The 14,684-nt window shown below is 35.5% G+C and overlaps 1 protein-coding gene across 2 annotated transcripts; it reads right to left on the bottom strand.

Moving 5' to 3' along the window:
• Nucleotides 1-34: 34 nt before the first annotated feature.
• LOC127426221 (pleckstrin homology domain-containing family A member 3-like) lies at nt 35-8,881 on the bottom strand. 2 transcript variants are annotated; one of them, XM_051672888.1, is made up of 8 exons: nt 8,520-8,881; nt 7,665-7,781; nt 7,377-7,532; nt 5,841-5,977; nt 3,965-4,135; nt 2,753-2,796; nt 2,540-2,649; nt 35-2,299 (listed from the first exon to the last, which is right to left on the bottom strand). In XM_051672888.1, the coding sequence occupies exons 1-8, from the start codon at nt 8,557-8,559 to the stop codon at nt 2,178-2,180; spliced, it is 897 nt and encodes a 298-aa protein (XP_051528848.1). In that variant the 5' UTR covers nt 8,560-8,881; the 3' UTR covers nt 35-2,177. The 2 variants fall into 2 exon arrangements, with proteins under 2 accessions (XP_051528848.1, XP_051528849.1); XM_051672889.1 differs by having other exon boundaries at nt 3,965-4,132.
• Nucleotides 8,882-14,684: the final 5,803 nt, after the last annotated feature.

Here is a 14,684-nt window from a genome sequence, read left to right as displayed (position 1 = left end):
CAATGTTGGGGGGCCTCCAGGAACAGGGTTGGGAACCACTGCTCTAGGGTATTGCGTGGCATGTTATTACGGTTTTTCCCAATTCTTCGAGAAACAGTTGGGGATTTCTGCTTTGTGGACATAGATTAGTCATCTGGGAAAGGCACGTCTCTGTGCTGATTCCCAGCTCTCCCAGTGCAGTCAGGCTTCATTTGCACCTGCTGTTGGCCGACAGTAGGTCTACCCCGCAAGGAAAGATAATCTCCCTCTGGAGAAATTAATCCCACATTGTGGACTGTATCCATGTGGAAATCAGATGGCAAACACAAAGGTAGATAAATATATGATTGCTGTATACAGATCATAAGTAGTGAAGTGCTCATTTGTGGTCATCTAGGATCTATTGTCTGGTGAAATGTCTATTTAGCATTTTTCAAATGTAACATATTTTGTTTCATTACAAATTCTAATATAAGTTTAACAATTTGAGTGAAATGTTGAACTGAAAAATGATGTCGCAAACACTCGAGCTGGCATGAACAAAACCTAATTTGAGAATGTTTCTGAAGAAATCTGACATCCTTTTGTACAAATGAATTAATATGGTGTAGAGAACGACCGATAATGGATTTTGCAGATACCGATAACCGATTAATCGGCCGATGGTTCTTAAAATTGATTGATAGAATGTTAAAAAAATGATTTATTCTTCCTTTACTATGGTGGGCAAAAAACGAAGAGTCCAAAATGAATAAAATCCCAGATACAGTTTATTGTTCAACCAAAATCCCAATAATAACCAGAAAAAATGATGATTTGGTGCATAACGCAGAACTTCTTAGCATAAACAAGCCTGAAACACACCAGGGATTCTTATTTTGAAATGATGAAAAAACTATCAACAACTATCGCCATAGAATTTTGCCAATAATAGTTCCAAAAAGCAACTATTGGCACGAGTAATCTGTAAAATATACTGATATATCGGTTTACCTCTAATATGGTACATGTCACAAATTTTCTTATTTGATTTGTCACCTAGAAATAGTGCAGAATTTTAAATATTTCTTATTTTATGTCACAACATTCTTTTTTTTCTTTTTATTACATTTTTAGAATCCTAAAATGTTGTCGATTTCCAGATTTAAATTCGATTTTGAACCACAGATTATCAATGTGGCTCAATGTGGACTTTTGAATCCCACTTAATGTAACACACAAGCGCTAATTACAGGGTTCCCACACCGATTATTTTCCATATTTTTAAGTTTTGTCAGTTGTTTGGATTTCCGGATAATGGTTTTTAAAAATCTAATTATAGAGATTTCACCAACACAGAGACATTTCTAGCCAGTTAAATACTTTAGAGCAGAGCATAACTACAAAAAAATTATATTCATTTTAGACCTTTCCATGACTATTTCATTGATTTAACAAATTTCATCATATTTTTAAATTCCCTGATATTTCCAGGTTTTCCTGGAAATTATTAAAAATATTTTATGTGATTTATCAACAAGGAATCTGTTTTTGTCTTGAATAAAAAAAAGAAAAGTGTATATGTGAAAATGTTTCTTTTGCATTCATATTTTATGAGATAAAAAGAAAAGTATCTCTATCTTGCTATAACTTTTTAATCATTTGTTCTAAACATTACAATAATTAATAGATCAAATTTCTCCATGCGAAGAATTAAGGCAAAAACTATTTTTTAGGGGGGTGGGGGGACTCTAGTAACATACAAAAATAAATAAATGTATTTTGCATCATAAACTAATGAACAACATTGCATGCCGAGTGAATAAAAAACAAAGTTAATGTCAGCACGCACGCACCACCGCTTGGCACTGTAACAAAAACCTTTTTATCAAGGTTCCCATTTAACAAAGGCAACTGCACAACACGTCAAAAAACCCAGTACAAACATTCTCAACTCTTCACTGAAGGGATACAGCAATAATTATCACAAAAAAACATAGTAGCATCAATGCTAACAAATATTTCAAAATTCCTTGAAGAGTATAAACATTCAAATCCGACTAATGTTTTTCTGTCATCTGTAATAAAGTGCAACCAAATTCTTCATCAGGAAATACAACAACACGTTGTAAAATGGGACTATATAATGCTGCAATCTTTAACTGCACAGCAGTACGCACTATCCTTTTTTCCCCATCTAATAAGCTCTATTGTATGGTTCAGAGGGAAAGGTCAGATTCCGGAGTGTCAGTTTCCGACAGAAACTTTGTGCTCATTCCAACCTCCTCAGGGATACTTGGAGTGGAGTCACCATTGATGTTGGCTCTGTGAAACATCAAGCCTTTAAGAGAAAAAAAAAACAACAGACACTCACTCTCCGTGCAAAACATGCTTATGTTACTATATATATCAGATTACTTTAAGTATGACTTGAAAATACTTTTGGTGCCATTCAAAAACCTGGACTGCAATATTTATTCATTTGACATTCAGTGATTGTCCGAGCAGTAAAGTTTGGAACAAGCTGAAAGTTTCGGTGACTCAGTTGAAAGTGATCTGTGTGTTTGAGGGTGAGACTCACGCTCCACCTCTTCGGCCCCTCTGTCACTGTGAGCCTCTGTATCCGAGCATGTCCGCGTGCGCCTTTGGGTGGTCTTCTGCAGTGCCACACACTCTTTTGGTAAGTTCGACCTTGATAGGAAAGAGTACCTGCTTTTATAGGCACTCAAACAAATAACAGCGTAAGCTGTCTAGACTGCAAACAAGAAGGCTGTGTTTTGTAAATGTGCTGTACCTTTCAAAATTGTAGGTGCCAGGATGGCTGATCGAGCGCTTCATCTACACACCCACACGAAAAAAAAAACATTTAAAAATGTAAGACTTTTTGTCACAAGCAAGACATCTTATTAGTAAGTCAGTGAATCTCATGAATCAAGAAAATGTCCACATCACATTTCATCCCAAAACTATAAAGAAAATTATGCAAGCCTATTTTGCATTGTGACGTTATTTTAATGAAGAGGATTTTTTGGTTTGTTTGTTTTTTTAAAGGAAAGTTGTATTATAATAGTACCGGTAAATAACTTCAGTTTGTTTAATTTATGCTGATTTTAATAAAAAAAAAAAAAAAAAAAAATTAAATTAATGAAAGTCTAATGAGACTCATCAATGAAAATAATAGGAATTCCATAAACATTTTTATTTATATATTAATGGTCTGAAAAATATGGCTAATTTTCTTTATGCAAAATATGATTTTTTTTATTTATTTTATTTTATTTTATTTTAGGGTAAAATATGTCTTAGACATGAGATTCACTTGTTACAAATAAAAACAATTAACGGTAAATTGTATTATTATAGTACCGGTACATAACTTCAGTTTGTTTAATTTATGCTGATTTTATTTTTAAAACATTATTGTATTAAACTATTGAAAATCTAATGAGACTCATCAATGAAAATGATAAGTAAATAATACTAAAAACTTCTGAATATTTTCAGTATATATTCATGGTCTGAAAAATAGGGTTAATTTTCTCTATAATAAATATGATTTCATATTTTTTTTTTCTTTTGAGTTTGGGGTTAAATATGACTCAGACTGACATTCATTTGTAACAAATACAATTTTTTAAAGGTAAATTGTATTATAAGAGTATATAAGTTTTGCTTGTGTTTAACTGATATTTATTTTAATAAAAGAATATTTTTATTACACTAATGAGAATCTAATGATACTCATCACTGAAAATAATACGAATAAACAACCTCAAAATAATAATAATAATAAAAAATAAAAAAAACATTCACATAAGAATTAAAATATACTTGGACCGAAATATATGGTTAATTTTCTCGATGCAAAATAGAATTTATTTATTTATTTTGTTATTAGGGCAAAATATGAAACAAACATGCGATTCATTTGATAAAAAAAATTAAATAAAAATGTTTTAAGGTAAATTGTAATAGAAGAGTATATAACTTCTGCTTGTGTCTTTACCCGGGACATCTGGACGGGAGAGGGCAACACAGAGGACATAATCGAATCAGAGGGGCCAGATTGCAACATGTCAGTCGTTAACTTGGAATTGGCGATTTTCATACATTCTTCCAGTGTTTTGATGAAAGTTTCACAGGTGGCGCTCAGTAATGAGGATGCCTCGTTCTTCTTCTAGGAAACAGGAAACAGAATGAGTATGTTTTAAAGAGTAGATTTCTCTAGTGATAACCATTTCATTACTTATTTATTTCACACCCGCCCATCAGTAAATATATATATATATATATATATATATATACACTGGCGGCCAAAAGTTTGGAGTAATGTACAGATTTTGCTGTTTCGGAAGGAAATTTGTACTTTAATTCACCAAAGTGGCATTCAACTGATCACAAAGTATAGTCAGGACATTACTGATGTAAAAAACAGCACCATCACTATTTGAAAAAATCAAATCTAGACAGGCCCCATTTCCAGCAGCCATCACTCCAACACCTTATCCTTGAGTAATCATGCTAACTTGATAATTTGGTTCTAGAAAATCACTTGTCATTATATCAAACACAGCTGAAAGCTATTTGGTTCATTAAATGAAGCTTAACATTGTATTTGTGTTTGCTTTTGAGTTGCCACAGTATGCAGTAGACTGGCATGTCTTAAGGTCAATATTAGGTCACAAATGGTAAAAAAGAAACAGCTTTCTCTAGAAACTCATCAGTCAATAATTGTTTTGAGGAATGAAGGCTATACAATGCTTGAAATTGCCAAAAAACTGAAGATTTCATACAAAGGTGTACACTACAGTCTTCAAAGACAAAGGACAACTGTCTCTAACAAGGACAGAAAGAGATGTGGAAGGCCAGATGTACAACTAAACAAGAGGATAAGTACATCAGAGCCTCTAGTTTGAGAAATAGACGCCTCACATGTCCTCAGCTGACAGCTTCATTGAATTCTACCCGCTCAACACCAGTTTCATGTACAACAGTAAAGAGAAGACTCAGGGGTGCAGGCCTTATGGGAAGAATTGCAAAGAAAATGCCACTTTTGAAACAGAAAAACAAAAAGAAAAGGTTAGAGTGGGCAAAGAAACACAGACATTGGACAACAGATAATTGGAAAAGAGTGTTATGGATTTTAACCCCATTGAGCTTTTGTGGGATCAGCTAGACTGTAAGGTGCGTGAGAAGTGCTCGACAAGACAGCCACATCTATGGCAAGTGCTGCAGGAAGTGTACATTATTCCAAACTATATATATATATAAATATATATGTATATCCGATATATAAATATATACAGTTCTGTGCAAAAGTTTTAGGCACTTGTGAAAAACTTTCAAAGTGAGGATTTCTTAAAAAAATTAATGGCATAAATAGTTTTCATTAATCAATTAACATCATACAAAATCCAGTAAACAGAAAAAGAGCTAAATCAATATTTGGTGTGACCACCTTTGCCTTTAAAACAGCCCCAATTCTCCTAGGTACACCTGGACACAGTTTTTCTTGGTTGTTGGCAGATAGGATGTTCCAAGCTTCTTGGAGAATTCGCCACAGTTCTTCTCTCTTTGTAGGATATCTATTGTCTCAATTGCTTCCGTCTCTTTATGTAATCTCAGACAGACATGATGTCCAGTGGGGGGCTCTGTGGGGACCATGACATCTGTTGCAGGGCTCCCTGTTCTTCTATTTTATTCTATTTGCAAAAGTAATGTTTGGGAGTATAAAATGTATATTTCCTATTGAGACACTAAAGCTGAAGATATAAATAACCATCTTAAGACAAATGCTTTTGTGAAACATCTTATGTACCTAAGACCTTTTGCACAGTACTGTACATCCGATGGTTACTGACTATCTGAGTTAGGCATCTAACCTCAGTGCTGGCCACCGTACTCTCCTCTTCCTGTTGCACTGACTCCTGAATAGTGTGCACCTGCTGCATCAGTAAGTCACAGTACAGACGCAGCTCAGACATCTTGGTTTTCAGTGACTCTGTGGTTTCTGTTAATTCTGCAAAAATCCATTAGGAGAGAAAGCAAGCATGTTAATGGGTTTGAATATTGTACAGCTGTCAAGATAATTGGTTTTCACCAGCTCTCAGTATATGAAAGCCTTCCACCTCTTTCCTAAATTTTCCATCGCGGCTCAAAAAAACAAACAAACAAACATTCGTATTAATAGCAATATCACATTTTATTATTATGTTACATAGTGCTTAAGATATTAATTATTATATAATACTTTTTCATTAATTAATTTTAAATAATAATAATATAAATTATTATAAATTAGATATTTAATTTCGTTTTATTAAATAATTATTTTTTATAATTTAATTATAATATTATTACAAAAACATTAACATTAGTAGTTAATGCATTAGGTATCATGAACAAACAATGAACAATATATTTTTTACGGCATTTTTTAATCTTTGTTAATGTTAGTAAATAAAAATACAATTGTTCCTTGTATAGTTCACAGTGCATTAACTAATGTTAACACGTTTTTAAAATTACGAAAAAAAATTAAAAATGTATTAGTATATGTTGAAATTAAAATTAAACAAAATTAATGAATGCTGAAGAACTCGTTTATCGTTAGTTCATGTTAACTATTTTTAACTAATGTTAAAAAAATGGAACGTTATTGTAAAGTGTTATCAATATAATAATACAAATAATATTAAACAATATTATAATAATATTACATAATTTTAGTGTTATCAATTCATTCATTTTTAAATAATACTATATTAATAATAATTTTATAAATAACAATATTATATTAGATAATAATTTTAGTTTTATTAATTAATTTATGTTTAAATAATATAATTAATGAATGTTAATAAAACCTATTTATTAAATATTGAATTACACTATCATAATCGGTTAATCTGAAAATCTCGGAAATTGTATGGAAATGTCATGAAAATTTCAACAAATTACCTAGCTTAATTTGTTTTGATTTTGTGCAAAGTAAAAGAAAAAAAAGATAAACATAAATGATAATGAATGCCAAAATATTAAATGTTACGGATCAATATTTACGGAGTGATCCATTATTTTGTAGAGGGGGTCAAAATGACTTTCGCACGTGATTTTGGAAAACAACAGGTCAAAAAATAAAGAAAATCATAGTCGAATATTGCCATTTTGACACCCCTCTACAAAATAATGGGTTACTTAGTAAATATTAATCCAGGGAATTTATTTACTATACATTTTTAATTATTTATGTTTATCTTTCACCAAAAAAAAAAAAAAAAAAAAAAAATTGAGCCACGGATTTCTGGTTGAGTTGACACAAAATGACCCATTAGTCTTTTACTATAAAAAGACGTGATAACAAGACAACAAAAGAAAGACCAAAGATGATTAAATGGGTATCAAAATGTATAAAGCACCCCTCTCTTTTTTGGTTCTAGTGTCAATGAGTCCAGCTTTCGAGCTCCCAAGAGCCACCAGCCACTTCTGTCTCTCCGCCGCATTTACAGCCTTCACATAAAAATGCTGCTCCCCTGGTATGATCAGCTCCAGTCGCGTGTTGTCAGTCGGATGAACTGGTGCAAACACGAGGAAATCAAAAATTAAATAGGAAAAACAGGGTTACTTTATTGTAAGCGTAGAAAGTACAGATTTGTTTGCCAAGAAATGCATCACTGAACACCCTTCAAAACACAGGAAGTACTCACCTTTAATTTCACATACTGACATCTTAATACTGCCTTTGCTGCCTTTGCATACGTCATCTTGAGAATCAAAGTATGAAATAATGCCGTTGTCCAACACAAACCACCTCGGCTGCCATCCTACCATAAAACAGATCATGACTTGTTTTAAGTCTTATTATTCCAAACAATCAGGTCTCATAATATCACATGACAGGAAATAGTATATTTAGCATATTGCTGCATTAAAGGTGCTCTCAGTAACTTTTGTCTTTGTGTCATCTTGGTCTTACACTGACACCTAGTGGCTTGGATGCACCATAATTTAAAATCAATAGTTTTCAGTTTCAGATGCTATTGTAGAAATGTAGTATTCACAGTCAGCCATGATTACTTTAATCAATGAGTGAAAGTGTCAAATAACAGGATGGTTACTGAGATTAAGCAAGTAGTATTCAGCTGGTCATGTGATTCCAACATGGCCGCCCCCATGTGTGGACCCGCTCCATGTAGAATAAAACAGCTTTTGTAAGGTTACTGATATGACTGGAGTCTTCGTTTTAATGCGAGTGGTCATGATTTCCTACATATATTGCGAAATTACACTTCATGTCTTTAGGAGTTAAAACTTTTTAAATGAGTTAAAAATTACTGAGTGCACCTTTAACCTGGGGGGGGGTTGACATTCAAAAACATCTTAAAAGCACACACAATATTAAGAATGAACAAATGCATAAAGCAACACAATCCAAAACAACAAAAGTTGCACAAATCAGCAGCTGTTTGTCATATAAAGACATCCTAATCTTGTGCATGCTTTCAGTGTGTCCTGCTAAAATTCAGCTCATGCCAAAGTCAGTTTACCAGTGCCACCATTACCTGTCATATAGTTTGTCCATTTGTAAAGCACTCCTTCCATTCTTCTTCACGCAGAAAACCCCGTGAGAATACTTTAAAGCAGCTATAGCAGAGTTTGTACCAGGCAGCTGCTTGTTTGCCCCCTTTACAGGCTAATTAGCATGCTAGCGTCCAGGCTAACTCAAAGATCTCCACTTCCTCATCGTCATCATCATTATCGTGTCAAATAAAGGGCCGGATCGAGAGGAAACGATAGAAATGTTTTGTTTTACGCTCATTTCTGTCAATAAGGCTCGACGCACATTCTGGGGAAATTCTTCTAAAGCGAGACGGAGACAGATGAGAGATGAGATCACTCTGTTTACAGACCGAAGAGAAAGAGGCGTTTTATTTAGCAAAGAGTCTTTCCTGTCGAGCCAATCCACTCGAATAGAGCGCAACAGTGCCCGCCCACTTTTTCAGCCGTCTGGGTTCCGGAAGTATTTTCCCCATTCATTTTCCCCATAGGATTTTCATTAAATCCTTCACAAAATACTTGTAAGCCATGAACCAAACCAACCAGCTCCGAGGTAAATCACAACATCACAAACTTTGTTCTGAGGCAAAAAACATTTGAAAATCTTACAAAAAAACAAAGGTACAACTAGTTTGTGCCCTCATGAAAAACAGTAAGTACTAGGGGTGTAAATCGGACGTTTCATCACGATATGATCTTGTATCGATTCTCTTGGCCTGCGATCCGATATTTGCCGATACTTCAAAGTCTGCAGCGATTCGATTCAGGGGCCTGCGATCGATATTCCAATATTATGTGCCTATTTTACACAATCAATAAAAAAATGTTTACCCTCAAATGCAACCAAAATATAATTTGATTATTTTATTCAGCCCTCTGTATCCACATTGGGACATCCACAACAAAATAAGGTACTTCAGATGTTGAAAAAATTATACAGATATATAATAATATATAAAAATAAAGTCACAGTAAGTGATCATCACTCATTTGCTGACAGCTAATATTTCAGTTTAGTCCAATTCAAAATACTTAGTGGTTTTTATTGGCTACAACTTCCACAGTTGTAATGAAAAATTCAGTTACAGTTAACTGGGATAAATGTTAGTAAGGGTGCTGATGTGTAGATGTGTAAAGTCTTATAACTGATGCTGGAGCTGAGCAGGTGTTTCACTTTCCCTCGTTAGTGAATGTTCAGAATGTCGGCTATCGTCAAGATGTTTCACATGGTTGAACTTCTCCATGGTACATTTAAATAGCAAATTCTCAGATAAAATACAAATGGGCCGCATGCGCAACAGTATCGATGGAAGCCCGAATTAATCGCGCAAGTGACCCGCTCTGTATTTGACACGAGAGCTCACATTTTAAGGAGTGCCCGGTTGACGTGCTAGCATTGATCCTGTCAATGGAGCTCGCATTTCACGGGAAGCCCAGTTGACACGTGCGAACAGATAGCAGAGCACAAATTGGCTTCACAGACCCCGCACACATCCGTGTCCCACATGAAAAGTATATTTAGTGCTCATGAAGTCAAATGAATGTAATAAGGTTGCTTCATCACCTGACGGAAATGTGTACGGACGTGGCTGACATGAGAGTATTAAAATAAAGGTACATCTTAAAAATATGTCTATATCGATATTTACGCATTGTATCGATAACATTGGATCGTTGGTCATTGGATCGATGCATCGATCCGGATCGATGGATCGTTACAACCCTAGTAAGTACACAGCCTTGTACACTTACTGTCTTTCATGAGGGCACGAACTACAATCCCATGAAGCATTGCGAATGATGTAATTGCATTAAAAACAATGCGAATATATAAAACTAGTGATTTTAGGATGTTGATTATATATATAGAAAAAATATACTTTACGTTTATTGCAAAATATTCCGATATCTACAAATAGGTAAGTAGTTTACAGTCGCCATGAAATAAAAATTTAAGTTTTGCTGCTTTTAGGTCATCAATATGCTAGTGTAATTCCAAATGCTGACAAAATTCGAGTTTCAGAAGATATAAGCATTTAAAATCAGCAGTCTCTCTCTTCCGGCTTGACAGACCGAGTTACAGTCATGACGACACAAAGCACCTGAGAAACTTTGTCCAATCAAATGCTTTCTAGAATGAGAACACTACCTCCCCCTAGCGTGTCTGGCTGTGTTCTAACTTGTGCTGATCATGCCTTCGCAGGGTACTTCGAAAGGAGCACACTCCATGTTGTAGGGTCAATTCCAACCAGATTTTGTCACCTTTCAGCCTTCTGAAGCTCTCACAGTGGAGGGTAATTGTGTTTGTATGGAATAGGGCATAGGAATGTTGTATGGGAATTTATATTTTTCTGCAGACGGAGGTTTCTTGGATATACCGCTCAAGTAAGTGTTCTTTATTCTTTATGCTTAGTGTATTGTGATTCAAAACAAGGACAAATGAGCTTCTACTCACTTGTTTCACGTTCATATGTATTTGCACAATGGCTCCAGCCTTGTCCAAACATAAACAAAGTCCCTGCCGCTACATTTTTTTCTCGTTCGAAAAGCCATTTCATTTGGAAATATGTCACAATACAGTAATAAAGTTGGTCATAACTTCTGTTTCATGGCGACTTTATGGGTGAAGAGACACTGACTCGATTACGTCATTCACAGTGCATCATGGAAGTGGGCGGTCGCTCTGAAGCATGTTTTACAGGCTTCGTTGGCCACGGTTCTCTGATTGGTGGATCTTTCTCTGCTGGACCATGGGTAATGTAGGTGTTTAATATGAATTCCGCTATCAAATACTATTTTTAAACAATGAAGTTGAAGTAACGAAGACGGATGGCTTCAATGGAAGCATGTACCATCGATGAACAACCTCGGAGCTCAAGTTAGGTCAGTCTTTCTTGTTATCGTTGAAAATCATTTAATCTATGGGCTATTTTTTTTTACTTCTGGAACTAGATTGTTGCTCTATAGAGCACAACAGTGCCCGCCCATTTTTTCTGTCCTGGAAAAATTAAAGGCATAGTTCACCCAAAAATGGAAAATCTCTCATCATTTACTCACCCTCATGCTATCCCAGATGTGTATGACTTTCTTTCTTCTGCTGAACACAAATGAAGATGTTTAGAAGAATATCTCAACTCTGTAGGTCCATACAATGCAAGTGAATGGTGATTAGGCCTTTGAAGCTCCAAAAAGGAGATAACGTCAGCATAAACATAATCCTTCAGACTCCAGTGGTTTAATTAATGTCTTCTTAAGCGATCCAGTTGGTTCTGGGTGTGAAACGAAGCAAAATATAACTCCTTTTTCACTGTATATCTTGACAGCAGACTCCAATGTGATCATGATTTCAAGCTCGATTACACTACCTACAGCGCCATCTAGTGCTCTGCGCATGGGTCAAGTGTAATCGAGCTTGAAACTGTAGAGACTGTAATGGCAAGATGTACAGTGAAAAATGAGTTATTTTTGCTTCGTTTCACACCCAAAACCAACTGGATCGCTTAAGAATAAGATAGATATTGTCTGATTTAGTCAGAGTTAATTTTGATCCCTTAATAAAAAGGTTTTCGAATGATGTGGGCAGGTGGGCTTCATTACATTTATCTGATGATAAGGAAGGTTAATGTCATTAAAATGAATTGTATTCCAAAATTCAACTACCTGCTACAGTCTCTCCCTGTAGATGTCCCCCTCTCTTATTTCAAGCAATTTGATAGCATAGCGAAGTCCTTCATTTGGAATGGTAAGCGTCCCAGGTTAAATTTCAATAAGTTACATAGGCCGATTGACAAAGGTGGGTTAGGCCTACCCAAGATTTTGTTTTATTATTATGCATTCGGTCTTAGAAATTTGGCTCATTGGTCACTTCCACCTGAGCGAGCCCCTCCCTGGTTTGGTACTGAAAAGGATGTTCTTGCCCCTATCTCGCCACTGCAAAGCCTTTCGATTAAACTAGCCGGAGAGGTTAAGTCGCACCCCGTTACTTTGCATTTGCACTCGATATGGACAAAAGTTTCCAGAGTGTTTAATTCTGATATTTATTTAAACGTAGCCACGAGCATATGGCTGAACCCTAAACTATGTATTAATAAGTCCCCTTTCTGTTGGTCAGATTGGATTGTGAGGGGGGTTAATACAATTGGTGACCTATATGAGAGTGGAGTATTGAGACCTTTTGAAAATTTGGTTCAACATTTTGGCATTCCCAGATCTCAGTTTTATAAGTATTTACAGCTGTGCCACCTACTCTGCACTGTTTTTGGGAGTGGCACGCACCCCCCACCCAGTGCGGCAGATACTCTGGGAGTGGTGATTGCTGCTTTTGGGAAGGGTCATGAGGCATCAGTGTATTACTCTCTGCTAATTCAGAGTCTGGGGAACGGAACTTCAACTTCTCTCAAGAGATTATGGGAGAAAGATTTAAATTTGGTATTGGAGGAGGGAGTGTGGGCTAGGATCCTAAAAAATGTCAAGTCTGCATCTAGAGATGCAAGGGTTCGCCTTATGCAATTTAAGATTTTACATCGATTTTATTGGACCCCCTCCAGATTGTATAGGCTTGGTCTTAAAGACACACCCACCTGCTGGCGATGTCAATCAGAGGTTGGAGACATAACTCATGTCTTTTGAGGGTGTGTTGAGATCCAGGAGTTCTGGTTGAAAGTTCAGAGTCTTATATGTGATGTATTGGGCACTCGGCTTTCACTTTGCCCCAGACTCTGTATTTTGAGCGATGGGGTGGTCATCGACGTTGAGAATCGGCACATAAAGAGTTGGGTCCTAACGAGAGTCATGATCGCCAGACAGGTTATTTTAAGGGGTTGGAGGTCGGTTGGAGCGCCCTCATTTCATGAGTGGTGCTCGGAGATGGGGAGGGTGGCGGCCTTTGAGGAAGGGATGTATAGAAGGCTGGAAAATCTGGGGTTATTTGATAGGAAATGGGGCAGATTTTTGGCCTTTTTGGAAGGCTTTCGGGGAGGGGTAGTGGAGAGGGATCTCTAGTTTTAAATATGTGTGTGCAATTTGATTGTTTTTTGAAAATATGCTTTTTATTTATTTATTTATTTTTTTTTGTGTGCGTGTGTTTTGTGTGTGTGTGTTTTTTAAATTTTTTTATATTTATGACCACTGGGGTGAGTGTTTGTGTCGGGTGGGGGTGTTCGGGGGGAAGGGTTTCATTGTACATAATTTGATTCTGCATTTTCTGTGATGTTTATTTAATTTGTTGAATGGAATCAGTAAAAATTGTTAATAACAACAACAACAAAAAAAAATAAAAAAAAAAAGAAAGAAAAAAGAATAAGATAGATAGACAGACAGACAGACAGATAAATAGACAGGAAGACAGATAGATAGATAGATAGATAGACAGAGACAAATAGATAGACAGACAGATAAATAGATAGACAGACAGACAGATAAATCGACAGAAAGACAGACAGACAGACAAATAGATAGATAGATAGATAGATAGATAGACAGACAGACAGATAAATAGATAGACAGACAGACAGATAAATAGACAGACAGATGGACAGATAAATAGACAGACAGACAGACAGATAGATAGATAGATAGATAGATAGATAGATAGATAGATAGATAGATAGATAGATAGAATGACAGACAGACAGACAGACAGATAGATAGATAGATAGATAGATAGATAGATAGATAGATAGATAGATAGAATGACAGACAGACAGACAGACAGACAGATAAATAGATAAATAGACAGACAGACAGATAAATAGATAGACAGACAGACAGACAGATAAATCGACAGAAAGACAGACAGACAGACAAATAGATAGATAGATAGATAGATAGATAGATAGATAGATAAATAGATAGACAGACAGACAGATAAATAGACAGACATATGGACAGACAGACAGACAGACAGACAGATAGATAGATAGATAGATAGATAGATAGATAGAATGACAGACAGACAGACAGATAGATAGATAGATAGCTAGATAGATAGATAGATAGATAGATAGAATGACAGACAGACAGACAGACAGACAGACAGATACATAGATAAATAGACAGACAGACAGATAGATATATAGATAGACGATAGATAGACATACAGATAAATAGATAGAAAGACAGAGAGACAGATAGTCAGACAGACAGACAGACAGACAGACAGACAGATAGAT

The sequence above is a fragment of the Myxocyprinus asiaticus genome, chromosome 35 (assembly GCF_019703515.2).
Source record: "Myxocyprinus asiaticus isolate MX2 ecotype Aquarium Trade chromosome 35, UBuf_Myxa_2, whole genome shotgun sequence".
In the NCBI taxonomy this organism is placed as follows: domain Eukaryota; kingdom Metazoa; phylum Chordata; class Actinopteri; order Cypriniformes; family Catostomidae; genus Myxocyprinus; species Myxocyprinus asiaticus.
This window is presented reverse-complemented; position numbering and strand designations above follow the sequence as displayed.